General features: G+C 59.5%; 1 protein-coding gene across 11 annotated transcripts in view; it reads left to right on the plus strand.

The window, feature by feature from the left end:
* Positions 1 to 9,871: 9,871 nt before the first annotated feature.
* Positions 9,872 to 10,186, plus strand: part of CELF5 (CUGBP Elav-like family member 5) — a 48,285-nt gene continuing 47,970 nt past the window's right edge. For 8 of the 11 annotated variants that reach the window (XR_009402282.1, XR_009402283.1, XM_059388615.1 and 5 more), the window contains exon 1: positions 9,873 to 10,168. Coding sequence is in view for 9 of the 11 variants with exons in the window: in XM_059388615.1 (XP_059244598.1) it covers positions 9,910 to 10,168 (259 nt within the window). In the remaining 2 variants the exon portion in view is untranslated. Of the gene's footprint in view, positions 10,169 to 10,186 lie in introns of all 11 variants that reach the window. The other 3 variants (XM_059388621.1, XM_059388620.1, XM_059388623.1) reach the window with 1 other exon arrangement.

A 10,186-nucleotide genomic window follows, 5' to 3' on the forward strand; every position in this document is an offset into this window, starting at 1 on the left:
GCCTCGCGTGTCCTGCCCGGGGCTGGCATTCAGGGTCTGGCAGTTCCTACCCCCTCCCCCCCCCTGCTGCCAGGTGGGGGTGCAGACCAGCTAGTCGTCCCCTGACCGCGCCGGGCCACAGGCGGTGCTGTTCCCGGTGTGGGAGGCCAGAAGTCGGGGGGTCAGGGAGCGGGCAGGCCTGCTTCCTTCCGAGGCCGTGGGGCTTCTCGGCGCACTCGGCTCCCGCCTCCGCCTCCACGCTCTGCGAGGCAGCCTCTCTCTGTCTCACTGGTAGGGACCCCCGCATGGTGTCGGGCCCACCTGCGGGCGGCACCGCGTCCTCTCCACTCACCACACCTGCAGACCCTCCTTCCTGGTCAGGTCACGCACTGATGTTCCAGCGGAGATGGCCTTGGGGGAACGCTTTCCACCCAGGACGGGGTCAGCAGGCTGTGCAAAGGCCCGCCCCAGCCGCAAACCAGGCTCCAGGGAGGTCGTGGCCAGGGCGCGGTCACTCAAGGTTGGTGGAGGGGGTGTCCGGGGCCCGGCGCTCTGCTCCAGGCCTGGGAGCCCCCACTGCCTGCCCGCTGCACGGGGAGGACCCCCATCTGGGGCTTACCCCTCTCGGGGTCACCCTGATCTGTCAGTCCTCCGGCAGTGACCGTGTGTCCAGCTCTGTGACACTCAGGACAAGGAAAGGTCTGTCCTCGGTGCTTACGTTCTGGGTGCGGGGCAGGACAGACCACGCGTAGTCTCGGGGTTTGCTGGGGTTTCCGGGGGGCGGTGGGGAGACCCTGGAGGTGAGCTGTGCGACGCTCCCCCTGCGGGGTGCTCACGGGCGCCCTCCGGTGGCCGCCGCGGGGAGGACGCCCGTGACCTCGCTGCAGGCTGAGGGCCGCTGGGCTGGGGGAGGTGGGCAGCCTCTGCATTCCCAGAGCGCGCTGGGTGACCAAGGTGCGTGGGCTGGGGGCCTGGGGTGGGGCGGCTTGGGTCCCCTGCCCCCGGGGTCACAGCCACCTCTACTCAGGCCATCTCCCTTCTGACCCCCTGGGCTGGAAGGCAGTGTCGGCCCCCTGCGTCGAACTCCCCAAGGGAAAACCAGCCAAGACCTGCTCGTGTTAACATACACAGAGGTTTCCTTTTTACCCAGAAAGTTCCCCTGACTGACTGACGCCAGGAAAACAAGCCACCCGTGACCCCGGCTGGGCTTTTTCCGTCCGGCTGCTCAGCGCCGGTGGGTGTGTGGGATCTCATCTGGAGAGCAGGGCTCCCGCGTGGTTCTGGGTACGGCTGAGCCTTAGCACCGGCTGTCGAGAGCCAGAGTCCGCCTTCGCCCTGGCACGAGCCCTCGGTCGGCCCGTGCGTGACCTGCCGGGCCCCGGAAGCAGCTAGAGAGCGTTACCAACCCGGTCAGGAGGAGGAAACCGTCCCCGGGCCGTCCTGTAAAAGGTCCAGGACAGGCGGCCCCACGCCGTCCAAACCCACGTTTGGACCGAGATGGCGTTTTGCAGGTGAGGCGGGCGTGTGGCGAGAGGCCTGCGTGTGGGGGTGTCGTGTCCTGCGAGCACACGTGGTCCCGCCAGCACCCCGGGGCGGGGACGGCCCAGTCGCGCTCGAGCAGTCGTCGCCTCGTTGCCCTTGGCCTCGCCTGCCCCATGCCGGGGGCCATGCTGGGCCTGGGGATACGCGGGGGCCCCGCTGTCCACTGGAGAAGACGGGGAACAAGTGAAAACAGATGGGGTGTGGACAGTGAGACTCCTGCAGGAGGCTTTTGAGTGAAATTGGAATGACAGGGATTAAGCCATGTGGAAATGAGGGATAGCGGGTCTAGGCATTGGGCATAGCCTGTGCAAAGGCCCCGGGGCAGGACTGTGCCTCTTGGGTGTCGCTGGAGCCAAGTGAGCCATGGCGGGAGAGGGAGTCGGGGAGACGGGAGGGCCGCACAGAGGCTGGCGGGAACTGGTAGGACTTTTGCCACTCACCCAGTGTGATGGGGCACCGTGGGGAGAAGGTAGGCCAAGGGGAGGAGCCGTGTGGCCTGACCTGCATTTGGAAAGGTCAGTGGCTCCCGGACGGTTAGGAAGATGAGGGCCGGTGAGCTTCAACTTCAATGTCATCAGCCCTGGGCGGCGGCAGCAAATGACTTGGGCCAAGGTGTGCTCCAGCAAGGGCCCCGTGGCCTCCATGAGGACCCCAAGGGGGTGGCTTTGACCTCTCCCCGGGGGTCTGTGTTTTAAGGCGATAAAGTGAGCTTCCTTCCAAACCCCTCTGTCTTTCCCCAGAGACACTGTTCTCCATCTCTGTCTTTTCTGTTCCTTTCCCCCCCCACCATACTCTCCAGTGTGGGGCTTGAACTCATGACCTTAAGATCAAGACCTGAGCTGAGATCAAGAATCGGACACCGAACCGACTGAGCCCCCCAGGTGGCCCTTTTTTATTCTTTAAAAACACTTTTAGGGGTGTCTGTCTGGCTGGCTCAGCTGGTGGGGCGTGGGTCTCTTGATCTCAAGGTTGTGAGCTTGAGGCCCATGTTGTGGGTCGAGAGGACTTAACGTGTTTTTAAAAAATAAAAATTTAGGGGCGTCTGGGTGGCTCAGTGGGTTAAAACCTCTGCCTTCAGCCCAGGTCATGATCCCAGGGTCCTGGAATCGAGCCCCGCATCGGGCTCTCTGCTCAGCGGGGAGCCTGCTTCCCCCTCTCTCTCTGCTGCCTCTCTGCCTGCTTGTGATCTCTCTGTCTGTCAAATAAATAAATCAAGTATTTTTTAAAATTTAAAAAAATAAAATAAAATAAAAATTGAAAAGACCGTTTTTACATACATCCTTAGGAACACACGGACCGTATTCAGGACTGTTCTGTGTACGGTTTAAACGTTTTGCATAAACATCAAACTGTCCTTGGTTCGTATTAACTTGGCTTTTATAGTTTTCCTTATATACACCACCCTTTCCGCCACCGGATGGTATTCTGTCCCCAGAAGGTGCCTGGAATTACGCACCCAATTTCCTGCTGACGGACACACAGCTTCCCCAACTTCCGCCACACAGTCCTTCACAGGGGCCTTTCGGAGCACCGGGAGGGTCCCGGACCTGGTCCAGCCTGCTGCTTGTGGTTCTAAATAAAGTTTTATTGGCACGTGGCCCGCCCACCTGGTTATGTCTCCCCTGCAGCTGCTGGTGAGCTGAGCAGTAGGGACCCTGTGCCCTGCCAAACCCAAAATGTTTGCCACCCAGCTCTTTCCAGGAACAGCCTGTGATCCCCCATCTGCGCTCTGGTTTTCCTCTCTTTCATTGTGGAGGGACCGGCCACTGCCAGAGAGCAGAGAGGACGTCTGGTCCTTTGGCAAGAACACACACTCCTGGCTTCCGAGAGCCGCTCTGACCCCTCCAGGAGGGCTGGCAGGGGTCGCTCAAGGACGCGTGGCTCCAGGGGGCGCAGAAATGTCTCCACCGGTGGCCCAGGACACAAGGGGCATCCTGCGTCCACGCCTGGCACCTGCCCCCAGACCGGAGACCTCCGGGAGGAGCAGGGAGAGGGGCTCAAACCAGATGGGCTCTCGAGGGACAGAAGGGGACGCCGCCCGGGGCTTTAAGAAAAAACCCTGTTTCCTAACTTGTTCTTTGGCCATAATTTCAGATTCAGGAAGCGTTCCAGGGATGCCACGAAGAACTCTTTACTCTCTCCGTGTGCTCTGCGAACGCGAGCGCGTCACGTCTGTGTCATCACTTTTTCCCTTTCCCTGTCTGTCCCCACCGGGCTCACTCCTAAGTTTCTCCCGGGGCATTTCCTAAACTGCAGGGCGCCCTCCTTCCTCACAGAGCACTCGCCCCGCTCAAGAAGTGGACACAGATTAATGACAGACAAGCGTTGGTCGTTGTCCCCAACAGCGTCCTCCGTGGGAAAGAACATTCCAGATCACGTCTGCACTCTGGGTCCTGTCTCTACCCTGGAATGCTCCCCCGTCTTTGTGTCTTACGATCGGGACCCTTTTTGGGGTCCTGGTCAGGTGTCTGTACAATGGCCACAGGCTGAGTGTCCCGGTGTGCCCACACGATCAGGGTCAGCTTCTGTGTCGGGGGTCACAGCCCAGATGCCGTGTCATTCCCAGGGCATGAACCCCGACGGCGGGGATGATGTGGCATCTGGGGTTTCCCCACCGGGGAGTAACCGTTGTCCCCTTTGTGGCCAGGCAATGGCGGGGGGGGGGGCGTGCCCCTCCAAGGACCCAGCTGCTGGGGATGCCCGCCCGAAACCGAGATGCTCTGATGGCCGACAAGCCGGGGCGCTTCTCCCTCCGTCCCTCCTACGTTTACCTGCTGGATTAAATGCCCACTTGTGTTTCCAGAGGACAAAAGAGAAATTCAAGCCCGGGAAGTGTCTTACCTTGAGGTCAAACGGCAAATGGGAGACAGAGCTGGCTTTTAGGTTAAATTCAAAACAAAACGGCGTCATAAAGACCGAATCACTGACCGTAAAATTCACCCATGTCAAGGGTACATCGCAGTGGTGTGTAGTATACTCACAGAGTCGTGCCTCCCTCAGCCCTAATTCCAGAATCTTCCATCACCCCAAGGGACGCCCTGCCCCCACCCCCCAGCAGCCGCAGATTCCCCTTCTGTGTCGGATTTGCCGTCGCGGACACTTGCAGGCACAGGATCCTACGGCTCCGAGCCCGCGTGGTTCCGATGACCAGTCCACGAACACACTGGGGCAGGCTCATTCAGAAAAGAGAATTTATTATCCATCTTCCTCATTCTGACTTGGAAAAAAAAAACAACAAACCCAACATCGATGACTCCCAGGTTCAGCCTGGCGCACGCCCGGCCCCATAAAGGGCTCCTCTTGCTCACACTCAGATTCCCAGCGGGAGAATTCAGTGGCCCGGTGGGGCAAGTGGCCACCCCCGGACCCAGGGTCTGTGGCCCACTGTGGGGCGGGGGGGTTGGGGGTGCTGGGGGTGTGGAGGGGGCGGGACCGAAGGGCACTGGGGTCCAACGGACGAGGTGAGGCTGCCCGTCACCCAGCCGTGCCCCTGCCCGCGGACGGGCCATTTCCCCACCAGCAGAAAGCCGGGATGTTGGCAGCAGGGGACAGGGGACGGGGCTGGGCAGGTACCCAGAAAGGACAAGGAGCCATGTCTCATTCCTCCTCCTGGGGCTCAGCCCTCTTCATGCCCACATGCGGTGAAAAGTCCAGTCGGGAACAGCGCAGACATCACCCCAGGCCTGAGGCCCCTCCCCAGAGGCTCGTTGGGAATGCAGAGTCCCAGGCCTCGGCAGGCGCGGGCTCCACACTGCGGCAGGATGCGCAGATGGGCACATGGACATTCTCTGCGCGTCGCCTGCTGGCCCCGGCGCTGCCCGGGGAGGGGGCCGCGTGGTGAGGACGCAGCCCGGAGCTTGGACGAGGGTCTTGCGTTCCGAACGCCGCCCGGCCCACCCGCTCGACTGCAGCTTCGTGAGACTCGGAAGAGAGCCCAGGGGCTCGCTGTGCTCCAGGGACTGGCCCAGGGAAGCCGTGAGACCGTGAACGTGTTTCCGGCCACTGAGTCTGCCGTAGGTGGTCACGCGGCCCTGGCCAGCTGATGCAAGACGAGCAGGTGTCCCCCTCACGCCTGGCATCGGGGTTTTCCTGTGGGCTTTGCTCTCCGCCCCTTAGAAAGCTACTGCGGCGCCTTCCAGCCCCCTCTTGACGTGTCCTTACGGTTTGCAAAGTGCACGCTGCTGGGTGCTCGAGGGACAGGTCCCCAATCAGACGTCCTGTTTAAACCCACGGATGAGTATAGTTTTCTAATATCTCATAGATCTGATCAACCTCATTCCCTTTTAAGGCAGCAACGTAGTTTTGCCTTTAAGATGAATTTGGTAAAGCTTTAATTATTGGTCGGAAGAGAGAGCAAGCACAAGCAGGGGGAGGGGCAGAGGGAGAAGCAGGCTCCCCGCTGCACAGGGAGCCCGCTGCGGGGCTCGAACCCAGCACCCTGAGATCATGGCCTGAGCTGAAGGCAGAGGCTTCACCCGCTGAGTCCCCCAGGCGCCCCAGCCTTTAAGATCAATTTATGTAAGTTTGCTTTGTTTTGTTTTGTATTTAAAGAGCTGGTGAGGGCCACTGGGTGGCTCATTCGGTTGGGCTGTCCAGTGCTTGGTTTCAATTCAGATCACGATCTCCGGGGTTGTGAGATCGTGCCGGGCATCGGGCTCCACACTCTGCGGGGCGTCTGCTTGAGATGCTCTCCCTCCCTCCCCCTGCCCTCCCCGTGCTCACTCCTCCACTCGCTCTCTAAACAAACAAACAAATAGAATCTTCTAAAAAAGCTGATTGCAGGGACTTGAACAGATACCCACGCTCCCAGCAGCCCAGGCGTCCACAATGTGTCCATCCTCGTGGTGGAAGAGACACTGGCCGCGGCGTGGATGGGCCCTGAAGACCCGTGAGCCGAGTGATTTGCTGGGAGCCCCCCCCCCCGCCCCCTGCAGCAGGCTGTGCTCACATCCTCTGCTTCCCCAGTGATGTCCCAGCCGGCGGGACCCCTGCCGTGATGCCGATGGCAACCACGTTCCGCCTGCACTGGCTGGAAGCAAGTCAGAGAAGCGGCCGTGGGGACTGCAGATGCACCGGCTGCTCTGCCCGCCCTGCCCTGGGCTGAGCTGCGTCCACCCGGGGAAGGGGATGAACTTTGAGGGCGAGCGTGGCTCGGAAGGTGGGTGGCTGAGTTTAAGCTCCCCAGGGCTGTCCGGGAGCTGGACTGGGCTCTCTCCAGCCCCTTCCCTCCCCACGCCAGTTCATTGTGGGTAGAAGCAAGAGGAAAATGCATCTTTAGCTCACAGGGTGCCTGCTGGGTTTAATTTTTGTCCTTTTCACCAACTCTCCTGGCACATCAGAGGCCCACAAGGCTTTGGGCGCCGTGCTCTGGTCTCCATGGAGACGGAAACTGTCTCCAGCCCTGCTCCACCAGCCGGTCCTGGGGCTGAGCCGAGAACCAGGGGCTGGGCAGGGTCGAGGGGTGGCATGCGGTAGGAGGAGACCCCTGCCTCACCGCCACCCCACCCCACCCCACCTCTGCCTCTCAGCCAACCCCGATGTCCTGCCCCGTCCGTGACGTCCTGCTTCTGTCTGCGGTTGAACAGGGGCTACTGGCGATGATCATGAAAACAGCGGTCCCCTGAGTGCTAAGAATGTCCCAGGCACTACACGAAGCCTCACCAGTTAGCTCACGGGATCCATGCAGGGACAGCCCCCTGTTCACTCCTTGGTGTCACTTGGCAGATAAGGAAAGCAAGGCTTAGCCACCCTTAGGGTGAGGGAGACGGTGTGGGATCGTGGGAAGCGGGTGGGCTCCAGAGTCAGCCGGCTGCGCTCAAATTCCAGCCCTCTCTGTGTGACTGGACCTTTCCGAGCCTCAGTTTCCCCCTCTGCAGAGCGGGTATAGGAACAGTACCCCCCTCCTACGTTTGGTTGCTCTGAGGATTGTGCTGGAGGGACCAGGGTGAGCTCACGTGGGGAGAAAGCTTAAGCGTGGGGGCGGGGGGGGGGCTCCAAAAAACCCAGTCATCAAGATAAAGATTATTTTAATGCAATTTTAAAAAGTCTACACGGATGACCAGCAAATCCATAATTGAACAAAATGTCAACCCCTTAAATAGAACCAGTGATCCCGAGTTTCCGTTTTGGCTCACCTTGGCATTGTGACGGGTCCTGTTTTTGTTTTAAAACAGAATTTTTAATTTAAAATAAAAATAAAACTGGGGCACCTGGGTGGCTCAGTGGGTTAAGCCGCTGCCTTCAGCTCGGGTCATGATCCCAGGGTCCTGGGATCGAGCCCCGCATCGGGCTCTCTGCTTGGCGGGGAGCCTGCTTCCTCCTCTGTCTCTCTGCCTGCCTCTCTGTCTGCTTGTGATCTCTCTCAGCCAAATAAATAAAATCTTTTAAAAAATAAAATAAAATAAAAATAAAACAAATTAAAAATTAAAACCAGGACCAGTAACAGTGCCATACTGAGCAATGGGAAAACTCAGTAATACTAATTCTGTGTTTATTTAGAATTATGGTATCCTGGGGGCGCCTGGGTGGCTCAGTGGGTTAAAACCTCTGCCTTCGGCTCAGGTCATGATCCCAGGGTCCTGGGATCGAGCCCCGCATCGGGCTCTCTGCTCAGCGGGGAGCCTGCTTCCCCCTCTCTCTCTCTGCCTGCCTCTCTGCCTACTTGTGATCTCTATCAAATAAATAAATAAAATCTTTTAAAAAATTATGGTATCCTGTTCATTGTAATTTTTTGCATTTTGATCTTTTAAATAGCCCATTAAGTGCTTTTTATTTATTTTTTAGAAAGGCTTTTAAAAAAGATTTATGTATTCACTCTAGAGAGAGAGAGAGCTCGCAAGCGGGGGGGGGGGGCAGAGGGAGAGAGAAGTTCAAGCAGGGTACAGAGCCTGACGTGGGTCTCTATCCTAGAACCCTAAGATCATGACCTGAGCCGAGACCAAGAGTCAGATGCTTAACCAACTGAGCCAACCAGGATCCCTTGCATTAAGTGTTTTTTAAAGATTTTTTTTTTTTAAGTAATCTCTACCCCCAACATGGGACTTGAACTCGTGATCCCAAGATCAAGTATCCCACGCTTCACCAACCAAACACGTCTGTAAGCGTCTGTTTATTTGCACCCACCCAGGGGGTTGTGTGGATTGGATGAGTCCCTACGCGTTGGGCACCTAGCATAAAGCCTGACACCTGGAAAGAGCTATATGGTTAATTAGTAAATAAGTATGTAGCACATTAGAATTAAGTTAAAAGGGTATGCATGCCATGGAGGAAAAAGCAAGCCAGAGAAAGGAGATGATGATGGCTGAGTGATTTTAGATAAGACGGACAGGGAAAGTGGTGAGGATCCAACGAGTGAGCCCGCCGTGCACCATGCCATGGGAGATGGCATTCCAGGAAAATGGCACAGCCCATGCAAAGGCCCTGGGGCAGAACGTACATGGTGTGCTGGAGGAAGAGAGGAGACCCGTGGGACTGGGGCAGAGTAAGCGAGGGGAAGAGAGGGAGGTAGGAGAGCAGGGAGTGGAGGGGTCAGGCCCTACAGGGGCTTTGGGGGAGGTTTCGGGCTCTAATTTGGGGACATCTTTGGAGAGTTTTAAGGTAGGATAACGTGATAGTCTCCGAGCGGTTGGACCCGATGGGTCAACATCCTTTGATATATTTTGAGTGGTTCGTGCACATAGCCAGTGTGAGAAAAACCGTTAGTTCTGGTTGCTGTTGGTGGGGACACAGGGTTGCAGTCTCTTCGTTGGTTTGTTTTCTGTTTTTGTGTTGAGTGTCGGTCTGTGCGCGCACGGGTTTTGCCGCCGAAACCCCGGGCGAGGATGGCTGTTTCTACCCAGTGAGTTATAAACCTGAAGGTGCTGAGCACCGTGCCCGGCGCACGGTGTGCGCAGAGGCTTCCTTCTGGGTTTTGTCGCTGGTGCTGTCAGGACCTCCTGTACCGCTACAGGCTCAGAAGGGCCAAGGGCGGCCCGGTCAAGGCCAGGCAGGCACCCTGGAGAGCTGCGCGCCACGCGGAGTGGTTTTTCCTGTGCTCCGCGGCGGGAGGAGCGGCGCCCTGGAAGCCAGTCCGCCCTGCCCTCGGTGTCCCCGCCCGCGCGGGGCGCCCGGCACGCGGGGGGCGGGGGCGGGGGGCGGGGGGCGGGGGGCGCCGCCGCGGCGAGGCGCGCTCCGGCCGCCAGGGGCCGCTGCGGAGCCGCCCTTTTGTGGTCCTGATGCTGGAGCGAGCGGGCGCGCGGAGGAGGGAGGAGGGCGCGGGGACCGGGCGGGAGGGAGGCGGGAGGCGGCGTCCGTCGCTCCAGCTGCGAGTCCGCCCGCCGCCCGCCGCCGCCGCCGCCGCCGCCGCCGCCGCCGGCTCGGTCCCGCGCCCGCCGCCCGCCTGCGCCCGCCATGGCCCGCCTGACGGAGAGCGAGGCGCGCCGGCAGCAGCAGCAGCTCCTGCAGACGCGGCCCTCGCCCGTGGGCAGCAGCGGGCCCGAGCCCCCCGGGGGGCAGCCCGACGGCATGAAGGACCTGGACGCCATCAAGCTCTTCGTGGGCCAGATCCCGCGCAACCTGGACGAGAAGGACCTCAAGCCGCTCTTCGAGCAGTTCGGCCGCATCTACGAGCTCACGGTGCTCAAAGACCCCTACACGGGCATGCACAAAGGTGGGCGCCCCGGCCCCC

This window comes from Mustela nigripes, chromosome 2, assembly GCF_022355385.1.
Source record: "Mustela nigripes isolate SB6536 chromosome 2, MUSNIG.SB6536, whole genome shotgun sequence".
NCBI classification, from domain to species: domain Eukaryota; kingdom Metazoa; phylum Chordata; class Mammalia; order Carnivora; family Mustelidae; genus Mustela; species Mustela nigripes.